This window comes from Trichosurus vulpecula, chromosome 4, assembly GCF_011100635.1.
Source record: "Trichosurus vulpecula isolate mTriVul1 chromosome 4, mTriVul1.pri, whole genome shotgun sequence".
In the NCBI taxonomy this organism is placed as follows: Eukaryota; Metazoa; Chordata; class Mammalia; order Diprotodontia; family Phalangeridae; genus Trichosurus; species Trichosurus vulpecula.
Window position 1 is genome coordinate 79,350,224 of NC_050576.1, and position 18,017 is coordinate 79,368,240.

The 18,017-nt window shown below is 41.1% G+C and overlaps 1 protein-coding gene across 1 annotated transcript in view; it reads right to left on the bottom strand.

The window, feature by feature from the left end:
• Positions 1 to 1,057: 1,057 nt before the first annotated feature.
• COLGALT2 (collagen beta(1-O)galactosyltransferase 2) overlaps positions 1,058 to 18,017 on the bottom strand; it is a 137,175-nt gene continuing 120,215 nt past the window's right edge. The window contains exons 8-12 of the mRNA XM_036756427.1: positions 14,470 to 14,576; positions 12,943 to 13,075; positions 11,223 to 11,350; positions 3,898 to 4,104; positions 1,058 to 1,844 (exon numbers count right to left, since the gene is read on the bottom strand). Coding sequence (XP_036612322.1) covers positions 1,568 to 1,844; positions 3,898 to 4,104; positions 11,223 to 11,350; positions 12,943 to 13,075; positions 14,470 to 14,576 — 852 coding nt within the window. The 3' untranslated portion in view covers positions 1,058 to 1,567. The remainder of the gene's footprint in view (positions 1,845 to 3,897; positions 4,105 to 11,222; positions 11,351 to 12,942; positions 13,076 to 14,469; positions 14,577 to 18,017) is intronic.

Consider the following 18,017-nt stretch of genomic DNA (forward strand, 5'->3'; position numbering starts at 1 on the left):
GGGGCTTTTATTGCCCACACTCCAAAGGAGTGCATTTTGATGGAACAGAGACAATACATGACAATTTGGGGTCACTCAAAAGACAAGCTTGCTTTTTGCTTTTCTGGTGGCTACAATTCCCAGAACAGCAGGTTCCCCTGGGAGAGCCAGGCTGAGAATTTGAGGAATAATGGGTACCAACTGTAAGGGCAGTTAAATCTACACTCACTACTTACTACAGGTTGGTAAAATGACAAAGTCTAGACCTCAACACCCCTAAACCATTGTATGCTTTAAAAGACTTTATAAAAAGAATATTTAACTATAATGAATTTGGAAATTCTCTCTCTCTTCTTTCTCTCTCTCTCTGTCTCTCTTTCTCTCTCTCTGTCTCTCTTTTTTCTCTCTCTCTGTCTCTCTCTCTTCTCTTCCTCTCTCTCTTTTCTCTTTGTCTCTCACTCCTTCCTCCCCTTTCTCTTCTTTTTCTCTGTCTCTCTCCCTCTCTTTTTCTTGTCTCTCTTTCCCTCCCTCTCTCTTTTTTTTCTCTATCTCCCTCTCCTTCCCTCTTTCACCCTCTCTTTCTGGATAATATTTGATAAAATTTCACATCTAAACCTTTTATGATACAGAAAGTATATGAGAGAATGGATATGTTGCAATAGTACCATGAAACCTTTGGGTAGGAATCACCATAATCCCTTATTTTAAATGTATCAGTATAAATGGAGCGTCCTAACTGAAATAATCATAGGGAAAATGCAAAAGGCAGAGCTGTTTTAAAAAAATACCCCCCAAATAACCAATGTAAACTGAAAAACATTCAGATGATGTCTTGGGACTTGGGACAGTTATTGGTAACAGTCACCTCGGGGTTTTGGAATGTCATGATGGTCAAGTCCCAGACCAGCAATAGAAAGCATAAAATGCTTATCCTGCTGGGCAAGCACTTCAAGAGGACCAAAATGTTGGGTACCTCACTTTCACAAAGATGATAGTGACAAGTTCGAGTCACACAAAAGAAAAAAAAACATCACTCTGCACCTTTGTTCTCCAAAAGAAGGCAGAGCACCCTAAATAAGTCTCACTAGGACATTTGAGACATAATTCAACAAAACATAGTTTGATCTATGTGTAGTTTTCAGCAACGCAGCTTGCATAAAGTGATGCTCACCCATAACCACAAAACAACTGGGTCAATTGTTGCTTCTGTCTCGACAGCTCATTCCTGGGTCCCCTGTTAGCCTGGTGATTACCCCATAGCCGTCCAGATCACTCGGCTACAGGTTGTGGCCTTTACGTGAGCAGCCACTTCACAAAGGTGATGAACCAAAGCATCTGACCAAACCAAACTGAAAGATACCTTAATGTTTTTTAAAAAAGAAGCCTATCTTCCCATCTTCCTAGAGCCTTCTTAAATTAACTTCATTGCCTTTTCTTTCTAATAATTTACTACTTTCAATCAGATGAGTCAAATCAACTTGATCTTCTGAGAGTGACAATGAAATAAAAAAGGAAATTGGAGGATTATCTCTAAAGACAAACAAAAAGCAAGAGGCAGGTCCAGTTGTAGACAGAACCACGAGGCCCATCATAACTCATCCCTTGAGGGTGCTGTATCCAGGGAAGTGGTGGGGGGCAAAGCATCTGTGTTCTGAGCATTGCTGTGGATGTGTGCCTGCTTCCGAGACTTCCAAGAGTGCTTCCTGTCCCAGTCGGTGGACACAGTTTCATTGTCCCAGATGGTGGATGTCTCTGTGTCACTCAGGTAACCAGGCTGCCCTGTGTAATGGGTGGGATAGATGAGCAAGGGTTCAGCTGAGAAAGCTTTCAGATCCCTGGGCTCATAGTACTCCATGTATTTGGCTCTAAAAAAGGAAAGAAAAGGTGTTAAGGAAAGCAACAGCACCTGTGGTAGCATGGCTGGATGGCTACATATGACGGTATATGGGTGGCGGTGAGCACTTTGGAAATAGTTATGCTTTTGGTGTTTTGGGAAAAACAAATTGTGCCCTCTATCAAAATCCACATTGCAGGGACATCATCAAATCATTCATTAAAATGTTTCAAAGATTTAGCAGCAGCAGCAAAAAAAAAAAAAAAAAAAAGCCAGTCTGCTTCTGTTCTGATTGGAAATACCGCTTAACAGAGATTGATTTTCCATTCTAAGACTTAGTGGTTGGACTTGACTGGACATGTAGGAAGGGCATGTCTTACCTCGAGCAACCTGGACCATAAATCAGAGCTCTCAGGACTTCACCTGAGGGCGCAGTAGTGGACCTAAGCTTTCATGATCTTAGCTTTCAAAAGGAGGACCAGGAAATTAAACTCTAAATATTGTATAGAGGATGGTGACAACCTCCATCGATCTTCACTGGGCCCAAAGAGGAAATGATCTTAAGCTACAGTACAAAAGACGAAGGCAAAGGAAGAACTTTCTGAAAGAGACCTTGTAGAATCTTCTTGTGATTAAGTACTTAAATATTCTAGAGAAACTCAGCTGCCAAGTATAGTACTTATTTAAGTGTATGTTATGCTACATATTATGACATTACATAGCCTTATATACTATGTAATATTATATATTATTTATGTAGCAGTATATATAATTTATCTAATACATAATTAATAATATGCAATATATATTTATAATATATAATTTCTGATTGTATATAACTTGTTATATATAATACTATATAATAATGTATTATTATATAGGTTGTCCCAAAAGTCTTACTGTGGCTTTAAGCTCTTAAGGTTAAAAGTTTGGAACACCTTTTATGATAAATTATAATGCCATGCTATGTAATATATTATCCATATTATATATTATTTAATAAATAATAATGCACAGCATCGTATGTGTTAGCATGGCAGGTTGTGTTTCTTGGGTTAAAATAAGATAGACCAAATGATCTCCCCTCATAGTGTTTCCTGGTTCCATAATTCTGTGATATTACTGTCTTGTGCTTTACAACACTTAATATGTTTTGTGTTTTCCTTGGGGGGAACTAAGTCCATATGACATTTCTGATAATGACAATAACTGACATATATATATGGCACTTTAAAGTTTCCAGAGGGCTTCACATACACGATCTCATTTGAGCCCCAAAGCAATATTGTGATGACGCTGTTATTATTAATAATACTAAGATATTATTTTTTCCACTTTACACATGAGAAAGCTAAGGTCCAGAGAGGTCACTAATAAATGTCAGAGTTGGGCTTTGAACCCAGGTCATTCCTGATTCTGAATTCAACACTCTATCCACTATGCCTCATTGCCCCCTCATTAACTTCATTAAAAGTTTCTTGCTATAGGGAGCTGCTACCATACTATCTTTATTCTCCATCATAGGTGACAACTAAGCTTCAGAAAGGTGATGAGATATCCCAAGATTCCTAGGAAAATCAGAATAGGACCTGAAGTTAGACTGTCTCTGGGACCCAGGGTCTGTTACTCTACCCTTCCTTAATGGAACTATGGGAGAAGAAGATGCTGCCTTTAGGAGGATTAATGTCACCATAAGGCATGAGCTTAGGGAACCAAGATGGCCAGAGATGACTAGAAGCATATATTCCTAGCGTTAAAATTCATAAGAAAGTATCAAGATCATAAAGCCCAATGGGTTAAGGAGTACAGGTCAACTACTGTGTGTCCTTATCCTGGTCTTGCCCCCAAGTTGCTCTGTTGATGCTAAGCAGGGGACACATTTTTTTCTTTCTATGTTTTTTGCATCTTTCAAAAAAAGGCAAAAACTTGGCTCTATCTCTTTGAGTCATCATTTGAGAAAGATGACTCAAAATCACCGACATACTTGGCAAAATATCAAGTGCTGTTCCAGGAGGTTGAGTAGCCATTTCCCCCAAAGGGACAATGCCACAGGGCTAGCAGAAAGCCACCACAGGGGGACTCACACGGGATGTTTGTTGTACATGACCGGCAAGAACTCATCTACTGGCAGCATTTTTCCAAAGGGGTCGGCTCCAACCAGCTTCTGGGCCCCTTCCAAGGAGATGACATAGCCAAGGGTCCAGTAGGAGTAATCAGCCTCAACCAGATTCATGACATTGGGCACGGCCTTCTCTGGTTCTTGCACTTGCATTCTCTTCCGACCAATGTAACTGCAATGAAGAGGAGGGTGGGGGAGTGAAATTTCAATCTCAGTACCACACACATGGATGAGAGTATATGAAGTTAAGTCCCATACACCAGGGCCAGGGTACACAATGAAGGTGATGGAAAAGTTGGAGTGTGTATGCTGTCCTTTGAGGTCTGAAAAAATTTCATGACACATTTAATATGAATAGTATTATATTAAGCTGCCATAACCATTTGTCACTCAAAATCAAAGACTGAGTCCCTTTTAAAAAATTGTATATATACATATATGTATATATTTCAATGAACAAAAATCTGCCCTCCCACCCAAACTGTCTCCAACTGAGAACAAAAGTAAGACAAAACTCTTGTAACAAATAAAGTGAAGCAAAACAAATTCCTGGATTGGCTTGTCAATAAAAAGTACATATGTCTCTGAATTTCTTTAATAGAAACTCTTCCCTTGTACTCATCCCTATGGCAAGGCAAAAAGCTTAGAGGAATGAGGAATAAAGGATTTCTCAAGTCAGTTCCCAAATGGTGGAAATTTCATCAATTTCCCTCGTGCTTGATGAAAAAGATCACAGGGACAAAAATTTGTTCAAAATCCCCACATTTGAGCCTTAAGGATCTTTTTGTCCAGACCCAGGATTTCATCCTGGAACTCTTGGTATGGAAACTTCCAGATTCTTCCTCGAATTCAGAAACTCCCTTGACTACTGAAGATCAGAGACTCTTCTTTAACCTACAGTCTCAGAGAGTTGCCTAGGGCACCGAGAGACCTTCCCACAGTCACAAAGTTGCACATATTAGAAGACTGTCTTGAAATCACATGTTCTTGCTTCCAAGGCTGGCCCTCTATTCAATCCATCATGCTGCTACTCACTAGCCCTACGTAATTGTTCAAATGCCATTGGCAAATGCAGGGCAGGGAGAGTTGTGTGAGAGAAATTTAGAGTCCACTTTGCAGCATGAACCCATTAGCCCAATATAATTAAATTAATATGCCTTGTGTACTTCTCACTGTCCCAGGTCCACATAGCAGGCATTCAATCATTCCTTATTGATTGCTGATCTGTTGTCTTCCCCTATTAGAAGGCAAATAATTAGCTTTTCTATCTGTATTTGTATTCATTGCCCTTAGCACAGTGCTTTGTGTAAAATAAGACTTTATTAAATGCTTTTTCTTTCCTCCCTTACTCCTTCCTTCCTTCCATCATCTCTCCCTCCATCCCTTCCTTTCTTTCCTTCTTTCCTTTCTCCCTCTCTTCTTCCCTATCACTCTTCCTTCTTCCCATCTTCCATTCCTCCCTCCCATTCTCTCCTTCCTTCCTTTGTTTGTTTGTTTACTAGTTTTGTTTTTGTATCTTTATAATCAGGGGGAGCTAAGTGGCCAAGTAGATGGAGTACTGGGCCTGGAGTCTGGAAGACTCATCTTTCTGAGTTCAAATCTAGCCTCAGACACTTACTAGCTGTGTGACCCTCGGCAAGTCACTTAACTCAGTTTGCCTGAGTTTCTTCATCCGTCAAATGAGCTGGAGAAGGAAATGGCAAACCACTCCAGTGTCTTTGCCAAGAAAATCTCAAATGGGGTCACAAAGAGTTAGACATGACTGAAAACAACCGAACAACAAAATCATACTCAGTGGAGCACCATGCTAGGCACATAGTAAGCATTTAACAAATGTGTATTTAATTGAATAGGAACAGTTTGCCAAGGGAGACCATAGAATTTCCAACTCTGGAGGGTCTTTTAGAGTAATAATGACCTTATGGCCAGAAATGGTAGTCTTGTCTAGTAGCGTGGAGAAGAAACGATGATCCCAAGTGACTGGCCAGAGCACCAGTTCTAACCACAGGACCCATTTTTAAAGGTTATTAGTCATTTTACATAATATGGATATTTAGCTAGGTTCGCCAAGACATCATTAAGCTATAACTAGGCTTCCTGTGCTCTAGGGATGTTGTCTCTTTGGAGGGAGCAAGTGTTCTCTCTGGGCACATACTTAAGATCCCCTTCTGGAACAGGGCAGGCAGTGCCAGCTGCTTTTGGCAAGGAGCAGGACCCTGCTTGATGAAACTGACTTTGACATGCCACAGAAGAGATGGAGGAAAGTTTGGCACCTTCCTCCAACAATTAGGAAGAAGGGAAATGTTCCTCATTTCTTTTAAAACCTGCCCCCAGACTCTCAGTTATGGCAGGTAAGTAAACATTCAGTAAATAGCACATCAGAATAAATTGCTCCCAGGTGTGTTACCCTGGGTTTCCTCCCACATTTTTTTTTGCTATTTCAGGCCCCACTGTCAGATGTTCCTCAGGCCTATGTTGGCTTTCATTTCCAATTTGAAAGTGCATGCCTGATTTTCTGGTCTCATCCTGGTCTGAGGAGGCAACCCAATATTCTGTTTTGGCTCCAGACCTTTCAACCAAAAGGTCAGAAAAGGGTCTTCTTTCCTTTTATTAACTGCAAAATGAAGAGGGCTCCACCAATGAGGCCCCTACCCTCTTTTATGGCCCCTGCCCTTTGGAAAGAGCTAAACCTGATGTCACTTGATCCAAGCTTAAGTCCTGGCTCTACAGTATCCTGGACAATTTTCTTAACTTCTCTGGTCCCCAGTTTCTTCATCAGTGAAATGATGAGTTTGAACTAGATGTTCTCCAAGATCCTGTCCAGCTCAAGGATCTCATATCCCACTGTAAACAATGCTGTTCCCTTAAGATAAACATAGTTTAGGGATGAAGGGGACAGAAAGTGTTTTTGTGTAAAGAAAGAGATTCCTATTAATTGTCAAAGGATGTGAGATATTGCTGCTATCATGGATGGACATTTTGATATCAAAGAGGAGTAGAAAAGGAACACTGCCATCCTATGACACTCCTCAACACACATGGTACAAGGATCATTTGCTCTCAAGGACGTCACTGGCATGTGGGAAGCATTTGACTAGAAGCTTGAGTATCATTCTGTCTGTTTTTGTTTGTCCTTCATGCTCAAAGTGGATCAAAATGACATTACAACGTCAGGGTCAATGTACATTGTGTCCAGCTGTGGACAATCAGACCAATACAAGCTAGGAAGGCTCTACCACCGGTGAGGCAAAAAAATGTCTAGTTCCTATGATCCTTTGGGAGGGAGAAGTCTCTACATTTGTGCATCCGATGTTTCTTTTGAGCTACTGCAATTCTGTTTTGCTCATAGAGCACAGCACCTTCTTTGATGCGGGCACACCAGGCTGAATGTTCCTGTGCCAGTGTCTCCCAGGTCTCACAATTGATAGCAAAGTTCTTCAGAGAGACCTTGAGAGTGTCCTTGTATTGCTGCTTCTGACCACCGTGTAAGCACCTGCCCTGAGCACCTGCCTTGTGTGAGTCCTCTGTAAAATAGTCTTTTTGGCAAATGTACATTTGACATTTGAACAACATGACCAGCCCACCAGAGTCGCACCCTCTGCAGTAGAGTCTGAATGCTTGGCAGTCCAGCTTGAGAAAGGACTCCAGGGTCCAGTACCTTATCTTGCCAGGTGATCTTCAGAATCTTCCTAAGACAATTCAAATGGAAGCAGTTTAATTTTCTGGCATGGTGCTAGTAGACTGTCCAAGTTGCACAGGCATATAACAATGAAACCAGCACAGCAGCCCTGTAGGCCTTCAGTCTAGTGGGCAGCCTAATACCTCTTCTCTCCCAAACATTCTTTCAGAACCTCCCAAATGCTGATCTAGCTCTGGCAGTGTGCACACTGACCTCAGCATCTATGTGTGCATCCCTAAGTGCACTGCCAAGGTATGTGAACTTCTCTGTAGCATTCAGGTTTTTTCCATTTGTTGTAACTGGTGGTTCCATGTATAGTTAATATGGTGCTGGGGGGTGGAGAAGCTCTGTTTTCTTGGTGTTTATTGTTAGGCCAAAATTAGTACAAATGGCAGAGATTTGATCCATACTTTGTTGCATCTCAGCATCAGAGACTGCACTGAGTTCACAATCATCTGAAAACAAAAAAAAAAATTGTGCACCAACTCTCCCTCCACTTTAGTCTTGGCTTGTAGCCTTTTCAAGTTAAATAATTTACTGTCAGTATGACGGCTGACCTTGTCGCTGTTCTTGTCCTCCTTGAAGATGTCTGACAACATCACTGAAAACACTACGCTAAAAAGCATGGAAGTGAGCACACAGCCCTGCTTCACTGCCTTGAGGACTGGGAAAGCTGGGGGGCATCGAGCATTATCCAGAACCCATGCAACCATGCCATCATGAAACTGGTGTACAATACCAATGAAATTCTCTGAGCAGCCAAAGCCATGATCTTCCACAGACGCTCAAGACTGACAGAATCAAAGGCCTTGGTTAGATCAACAAACATTGTGTACAGACCTCTGTTCTGCTCCTGGCATTTCTCCTGGAGTTGTTGGGCAGCAAACAACCATGTCAACCATTCCTTGGCCCTTTGTGAAGCCACACTGACTCTCAGGCAGGTGACCATCTTTTAGGCGAAGGATCAGCCTGTTAAGGAGGACTCTGGCGAGAACCTTGCCAGCCAAGTCTAAGAGAAAGACCTCTGCCCCTCCCCCATGGTTGTCACCGGACAATCTACTACCTTTTCTTTCATACAGATGGACAATAGAGGCATCCTTGATCAATAACCTCCTTTTGTCATATAACCCAGAAGATTTCCATCAGCTTTTGTATGAGCAATGGACCCTCTGCCTTGGAAATCTCCGCTGGGATGCAAACTTGCTTTTAGATCTCATATATAGTCATTTCAATATTTTAGGTGAGAGATAAAAGGAAAAAGGGGAATGGAAAGGTTGAAAAAGTCTATGATCAACCCAGCACTTTGCTGCATGTCACGTTCTTCACTCTCACATCCTGTCTATCTCTTCTCTTTATAATCACATAGTCTATTAAATCGTAATGTTTGCTGTGAAGGTTCATCCATCATGTTTTATTACATTTAGGTAAATAGAAGACAGTGCTGGTGATGAGAAGGTCATGAGATGCACAAGTCTTGGATGGTAAGTGACCACTAGTGTTGGTGTTTCCAACTCCATTCCTCCCAAGGACCCCCAGCCATGTCTGGTAGATAGTCTGTGGTTACTCTGGCATAAAAGTTACCAAGAATTACCAGCTTGTCATTTTCTGGCACATTGATGATGAAAGTCTCCAGGTCTTTATAAAATTTTTCTTTGACCTCATCAGGGTTCATCATGGTGGGAGCATAGGCAATGATCATGATGGTGTCATACTTTGCTGCAAATGGCAATCACATTGTCACAAGACTGTCATTCACTCCTTTTGGGAAGCACACAAACTCGTCGACTAAATTAAATTTGATTGCAAAACCTAAGCCAGCTTCACTGTGCTCCCTGTCACCATAGCCACTCCAGAAAAACATGTATCTAGCTTCGACTTCAGTAAGCTGGCCTTCATTTGCAGCCTTGTTTTAGTCAGGTTTGCCATACCTGATGAATTTTTTTGCAATAAGAGCTGTTTGTCTTTCAGGTCTACTGGATTTCATGTTGTCCATAAGTGTGTGCACATTCCATGTACTGATGGCGAGTAGAATCATCTTCACAATATTTTTGTACATGCTTTTCTGTTTTGACTGCAGAGTGGGATCCCTGCCTGTCACAGTAAGCAGGCCAGGGCTGGGTGAAGCAGACAATTTTTAGGACACTTTTTCTAGCCCCTTCCTCATGCCAGGAGGTGAGCAGTATAGTCCTTAAGAAGGCTGCTCAGGCACCCAGGACGCTGCCAAATCCCACTGCTGTTTCAGTCCAGTGAGAAGACAACCCTTTGGCCTGAGCTACCTGTGTACAGGGTTGTGACTACAGCTCCCAGTGTATCTGCGCCTGCTGCCTGTCACCACAGGAATTCAAGATAGGTAAAGTAGTAATATAATAACATAGTAAAATAATAAATAGTAAAATAATTGAGTAGTAAAATAATAAAATAGTAAAATGGTGACTCACATGTAAATTGGATTTTAAGTGAGGCAGAGTTGTGCGAAGTCATCAGCCTCACTCTCCTTTCCAGAGTCATCAAAGTCCAGTGGCAAGACAAAAGTCAAGACAACTGGCGATAGCTCTAGATGCCATGTAGACCTGAGTGTCTTTGGTGTCTGACCAAGCTCTAGGCATCCACAGTACCTGCTTCTCCTGCCTTCATGGGCCATTGAAACAAAATGTTCACATCTGCCTATTCCACTGGGAAGTCTTCACATGCTTGGGGTAGATACCCCACTAACTCATCGATGGGTCTGAGGCCCACCAGTTACCCTCAACCTGGTTTAGTTCACCTGCCAAGACAGTTTACCAGGTATGGCTGCTCTGCATGCTACAGCTTCTTGGACCCACAGGTGATAGCTGGGTGGCAGGTAGGTGAGCAGCCCTGAAAAGGACTCAACTATCCCTCACACCAGAGGTACTAGTCCTCCCTGAGCACCCCATACACCCCCAAAGATTATATGAAATGACATGGAATTTTTCTTCAAATCAGTGTTTGCAAAAGTCAATAATAAGTACCTGATAAGGGGAAAGACCTTCTGAGAATTCTTGTCCCTGAGTAGTATAACTAAGTGAAGACCAGGCAAAGGGCAAAGGTCCTTTTTTTTTCTCACAAAAGCTACAAATATTGAGTTAAAAATGATGGAAAGGTTGGTTTCAGAGAAAACTGGGAAGACTTGTATGGACCGATGTTGAATAAGATGAGCAGAACCAGAAAAAATTTATAAAATTCCCCAATGTAAAGATGAACAACTGAAAGACTTAATGCTGATCAATGTGGTGACCAACCACCATTCCAGAAGACTGATGATGAACTATGCTACCCACTTTCTGACAGAGAGGTGGTGGACTCAAGAAGCAGAACGAGACAAGCATTTTAGGGTGTGGCCAATGCAGGAATAAGTTTTGCTTGATTATGTATATTTATTACAAAGTTTTTGTTTTTTTTTTTCCTTTTTCAATTTGGGATGGAGGGAAATAGAAAGGAGACAAAATGTTTGTTAATTTAAAAAAACCATTTGAATAAAATAATTGAATTGAGATGTGGTAAATGGTGACCTCCATCTTCCAGGGGGTGAGGACCCACTAGAAGCTCAGTCTCCCCTATCCCCATGCTAATGCTCCTTCTCTTTCACTCACATCAATTCCCAGTCTAGCTGCACTCGGTCAATGTCATCCATCAACTTCACAAGTTTCTTCTTAAACTGATGTTCAAAACGCACATCGTCCTCAATAACAAGTGTCTTCTCCAGTTCTCGGTCAATTACCTGGTATTTTAAGAAAAAGAGGACACGTTTCAAAACAATTAATCACTCCCGCTTACCTGTGCTTTACTAATAATAGAAAAGATACAGAAGTACAACAGACCACTGGGAGATGAGGCATCACCAAGGCTTTCTGCATGGGATTTTTTTTCCTCTGCAGAAGACAATCTTATAATAAGCCAAAAGTCAGTAGATCTGAAATCTAGTTCCAGCAACTACTTGCTAAGTGTCTTTGAACAAGGCCTCTCTGTGTCTCAGTTTCCTTAGTGATCATATGGGGATAAAGATGTTTGTCCTCTTTGTCTAACAGGAAGGTGGGAAGGATTTTGTTAAAGTATATCAGATGAATGGTACAGTGGTTATTATAATTCCATATTATTGGGGCAGCTAGGTGGCACGGTGAGTAGATCACTGGCCCTGGAATCAGGAGGACCTGAGTTCAAATCCAGCCTCAGACACGTGACACACTTACTAGCTGTGTGACCTTGGGCAAGTCACAACCCCAATTGCCCTGCCTTCCCCCCTGCAAAAAAAAAGAATAATTCCATATTATTATGATAATGTAGTAATTGTCATTATTATTGTGGTTCCCATCTGGGCCTTTTTACTCTCTGGGTCCAACCAAAAAGAGAAATGAGCAAAGTCAGTCCACTTTTAGGTTACAGGCTCCATCGAGTGAAAATTCTAGAGAGGCCAATTTGGGCTCAAGTCAAAGAAAACCTTCCTAACAATCAGAACTCCCAGAAAGTGGAACAGAATGACCTGGTTTAGGAGGCAGTCTTTTAAGATCTCTAAGCCCAGGGTGGATGAGCCACTGTCATGTAAGTTGTAGAGCACATTCTGGGCTAGCCATGCAACATGGTAGAGAGCATGGGGGACGTGGAGCCAGGAATACTTGGGCATAAATACTGACTGACAGCTATGGGACCATGGACAAGCCCTTTAGCCTCTCACAGCCTGTTTCCCCATCTCCAGGACTGAGACAATAGTCATTCCAGTAGCATCTCCCTCAAATGGTTGTTGTGAAGCTCATGGTGGTACTTTACCAACTCTAAAGCACTAAGCACTATGTGTGTGTGTGTGTGTGTGTGTGTGTGTGTGTGTGTATATATATATATATATATATATATATATATATATATATGTTATTGTTCCCCTATATGTCAGACTGGGTGGGCTTGGAGATCCCTTCCTATTCTCTGAAGATAAGTCTGGTTTTCAGGTTTTTTTTAAAGATCTCAATATCAGTTGTACATAGGGGTCCATGGACCCTCACTGCTTGATGTGGTACCAATTCTTACTCAGCTTTGGTACTCTGTTGCTGGTCTTTGGGTAAGAAAGAAGTCAAGCATATGATCCAATACATCTTAAGGTGAATATTGTCTAAAGCACAACATAAGGTTCCGAGTTAATTAATATTATACCATTTCAAACCCCAAGCAATTCATCTCTAGAGTCTTACAACCCACTCTCTTTGTTGTAAAACGGGAGATGTTCCATTCCATTAATTCAATGAATAGTTCAATGCCCATTTTGCCCAAAGCCCTGGGATAGACACTGGGGCTACAAAAATAAACGTGAAAAGCATCATTTACCTCCTTCCAGATAGAATAGTGGCTAAGAAAGCAACCAATTTCACCCCTAGTCAATGGCCTGGAAGAATAGGGATCCTTGTACCCAGGTAGCATTTCAATATTCAGAGCTTTCAGCTGACTTGTATTCAGGGCCCTGCAAGACAAAGAAGGGTTCTTACTATGTTAAAAGGTATTACTGTGTTAAAAGAAGTAACAAATGCATATTGCCTACCATCCCTCTACTCCCCCTCCCAAAAAAACCCATTTCCAACCCAGGGATACATTCTAAGAGAATAGATTGATATATAGCTTCATAGCTACTCATATGCAAAGAAAACAAGGAGAGGAACCCTTTTGACTAAGAGTGCTCCACAGTTTTGTTGGGCAAGAGCTTGCTCTGAAAGTTAGGGTCTGGATGTCCTTGAATAACCAGGGTCATACAGAACGTGGGCAGAGTAACTTCTACTGACCATGGATGACTCAGGATTTGGGTGCCTTGTGGATGATGAAGCCAAGGGTGCCTTTATAGGCCATTGAGCAGGGAAGGGCTGATGAGTAGGCCTTTAAGAAGTGAATGACTCCACCCCGGTGCTCTTTTCTCTGGACCTTACAGAGGGCATCGGGCGACTCTGGGGCTTCTGGTAAGAAGTACCCTATTTGACCAGCATAGGCTCATCATTTTGGTGATGGTTGTCTCGTCCCAAGAACAACAAAGTTGTTGCTAGGGATTTCTCTCCTTGCTACTAGTCAGTCCACAGACCCAGGACCACCAAACCTCTTGAACTCCCAAGATGTCCTCTTAGCCTGAACATATCTATGTCGGAATTGATATTTATTCACCTAAGATGAGGAGAGAACAAACACAGAAGAGGTAGCCCCAAGCTCGGAACAGGCTCACCTAAGTAAGAAATGGGCTTTGGTTGTTTTGTATTCAGAGCCACATGGTGGTTGGAGTGGGGGGAAGGGTGAGCTGCTCTTACCTCACCCTCTTCGTGGGAAGTCTCAGATTTGGGGGATGTCACCTGGAGGGTGAGAGGAAAAAGGCACTGGGGCATAGACACCCCCTTTTGAAAGTTCCTCTGGTTACTCAGTTCATCCCCCAGTGGCTAATAAGAGAATGGCTTCATCAGCCCCAAAGTACCCTTCACACCTGAGTCATGGAAAGCAACCAGGGAATTCATCAGCCCCAAAGCACCCTCCAGAGCTGAGTCCCGGACAAGTCATTTAGCCTGTCTGCCTGCCTCAGTTTCCTTAACTGTAAAATAGGGATAATAACAGCACCAACCTCCCAGGGCTGTAGTGAGGACCAAATGAGATAATATTTGTAAAAAGTGCTTAGCACAGTGCCTGGCACCCAATAGGCGCTCTATACATGTTTATTCCCCTGTCCTTCCCTTCCCTTATTTGTGCTACCTCCCTTAGAGTACGCTGTGAAAGAAACATTTATAAAATTCAAAGCTGGATATGCACGTGAGTTTTTATTATTGTCCCAACCCACTAATTAAAATCTGCAAATACAAGAGGAGGAGAAATCACAAAGAAACTCACTTTCCGTCCACAGCCTCTACAATTTTGACCTCGATCTCTTGTTCATAAAGCGTGCGCAACATTCGGTCCCGTCTGTCCTTCCGCCGTTTGAGGTTTATCATGAAAATCTAAGCAGAAAATAAGGGGGAAAAGTAACACAAATAAAGCAAATCCCACTTCAGACCTCCTGTGAAGTAAAGCCTACAAACCAAGTCTTATTATATTGGACATTCAGTAAAAGGGGATAAGAAGGCTTTGATGGAGTCTTTGGAGCAGGGAGGACAGCAGTCAGCTGAGGGAAGGAGACTGGTTTTTACATTTAGGGTTGGCCCTAGGTTTAAAGGCCTCTAATGCTGGTATGTGGAACCTTCCCCAGGATTGCTAGCTGAGAACATCTTTGCTCTCCTCAAATTTTCAATAGAACACTTTGCCTGGATCCTATCTCAATCCCCATCACTCCTTAGCTCATGCTATACTTAAACATATATATAAGTCATATATTCCCCCAATTGGTCCTTGAAAGGACTATGTCATTTAAAAAAATCTTTGTGTCTGCAGAGTGCCTTGCACATAGTAGGAACTTGCTAAATGTTTGTTATAGTAGAATTTTTCTTAAATCAACTCATTGTATATCTGGTGGTATTAGTTTGATGCTCCTGAAAATCTCTTAAATGCTGCTGAAAATCTCCCAAATACTCTAGAGGGAGCAAAGTCAAACAAATGATTTCTGAAGCCCAGAAGCAGCAAATAGATACAGCATTGTGAAGTCAGGGGTTTCCACCATTCTCCTTCAATAAATAGGCATTCAAACAGACAGTACAATGCTTGGCCTATACTAACTGCTTAATGAAGGCTTTCTATTTATTCATATAATAGGAGGCTTTCCTTTATCTTTATCCCAATGGCATTGACATCAAACATTGTATTTGACCCATATTTTGTTGTGTTCCCATTTTGAATTTTATTTATAAGGTTGTAATCACATATACAATGACCACAATATTGTAAATAAAGTTCAAATTTGGAAGGCTTCCTTTGCTCTGTGTCCCATCATACATATTATCCCTAGATTCTTTGAATTCTTCTCATATATAGATACATACATATATATATGTATATATATATACACATATAAATACACACATATCTCTCTCTCTATATATATATCTATATCATTCCTCAGAACACAGTAATGATTCACTAGACACGTACCCATAACTTAATCTGATATTCCTGTATTGGTGGGCACATATTTTGTTTCTGCAAACTTTTTGACAAACATTTTATTAGCTATCCCTTCTACATCATGGAGGTTAGAGGGCATGACACCTCCGTGATCTGGAAAAATCCATGTAAAAGTTTTTGGCATTCCCTTCATACCAGCAAAGAAGTCTGAATTTTTTCTTTTTCTTTTATGAGGTGTTTACAGTACCTTATTGCAAAATTTGGGTTAAGTATTTGGTTATAGGCTATATGTAGATCAATGTTAAGTAAAAATACTTTTTCTGTGTTGTCTGCTGTCCTTTTCTTGTCGTTTGTGGCTTCTGCAAAACTCCCCCAAAAATCCCATTTAATTCCTTATGCTGCCCCACGATATACAGGAACTATGATGGGGAAAGTTAGTAGAATACTGGTTTAGAAAACAGGAAATCCTGTTTCTATTTCTGCCTGGGCTACCAACTAAGTGGCTTGGTGTACTGGAAAGAACATTGCGTTTAGAATCCAAGATTGTCAGTTCAAATGTGAGTTTCCCTACTTACTATGTATGTGACCTTAGACAAATCCATTTATCTCCCAAGGCTTCAGTCTCCTCAACTGTAAAATGAGGGGTTTGGGCTATGATCCTTTCTACAAGATCCCTTTAGGCTCCAGATCCTATGAGTGTGCTGCAAAGTAAGAGCAGTCTGTCCTTGTATGAATCACAGCTCCCTGAGACTCATCTCCAGACTACAGGGGCTGGGCTAGATCTCTAAGCTCCTTTCCGGCTGCAATATTTTATGAATCTGGGTGGAAAGTCAAACTAAATCTAAGGAAATGAAAGTTCGGAGATAGGTTTACCAAAGATATAGGAAAAATGGCTTTTTACTTGGGGGGAATGTACTTTGTAAAGGGATATGTTTGGGTGTTTTGTTAAGAATTATCTGTTGTGTTGAGACAAAATATAACAATATACTTATTTTTCTTCCAAAAAAGATGCTTAAATGTTTCATTATTTAATTTAGTTGGTGCTTATTCAATTTCATGAAAACCAGTAAATTTATTTCAGGTTGCACATGTGTGTATGCGTGTGTATGTGGGAAATGGCGTGTACAAATTCTGCACTTCTGTCTGAATGACCAAACAACAGTCCTTTCACAAGAATAATAATGGAGTTCTCTGGGGATACTGGGTGCTCTGTCCTGGCTATAAGCAGAGCAGGAACAAAAACAGACTTCTCATCTGGGAACACCAGATTTTAGCAAATATAAACCCAACCTCAGGCTCTAGTCAGGCCAAGGGCAATAAAAATGGTAGCCACAAAGAAAAAACACAGACAACAGAGAAACACATGCATACAGTCATAGCAGACTGTAAATAGGAAGTGGGGTGGGGTGAAGGGGAGGGGGGAATCTATTAAATCCAATACAGACCAGACATTGGCCACACCAGATCCCCAAATCCTAGCTTGACAGGACCTTCAAACACCCCCTTTTCAATCTCTCTCTCTCTGGGTAGGTCCACACCTAAATCATCCCAGCAGGATGGAAAACTAGCTGTCTTTAAAGCATTACATAAATCTTAATTGTTACTGCTTTTATTTTATTCTTAAGTAAAGATCATTCCCTCTATAACCAACTTTACTGTGTTATGACTTTTATGGCCCAACTTCTGTTGTCTTCTTCAAGACAAAACCAACCATGAAGAATCATGGGCACATGTTCCCAAGGCTGACCTAACAGAAATTAGTGACAGGACCTAGAAGAAACAATATACTTTGTTAGGGAAGAGAACAATGAATGTCTGTACAGACACTTAGGTTCTCTTAGCATAGAGCAAGGGTTATACCTTTTTTCATGTCATGGACCCTTTAACATTCTGGTATAGTCTATGGGTCTTTCCTTAGAATATATTTTTTTAAAAGTCATAATTGAAGGAGTTATAATAATATTATGCTACAATTATTACACTGTACAACATTATACTTATTATAATACAAGGCATTATATTATAGTTCTAATTATACAATGACATTATAATTATTATAATAACCTCAGGGGTTAGTGAAAATAAAGATGTAATTTTTTCCTATACAGGTACATGGATTCCACTGAAATCTACCCACAGACTCCCTCTCCCTCCTTATCTCCTTACCCCCATCCCCCAGGTTAAGAACCCCTGAGGGGATGGAAAGGATATGAATGACTATGTCCATAGGGTCAATGAAACTGCTTGGGCCAAGTCCATTTTTGGAAGCCTAATTATTTCTAAAAACTATTGGCAGTTATGTTTAAATCCCTCTAATTCAATTTCAACCCTCTCCCTCCCTGATAATAATAATAATTCCAATAATGTTAACAGGTATTTACACA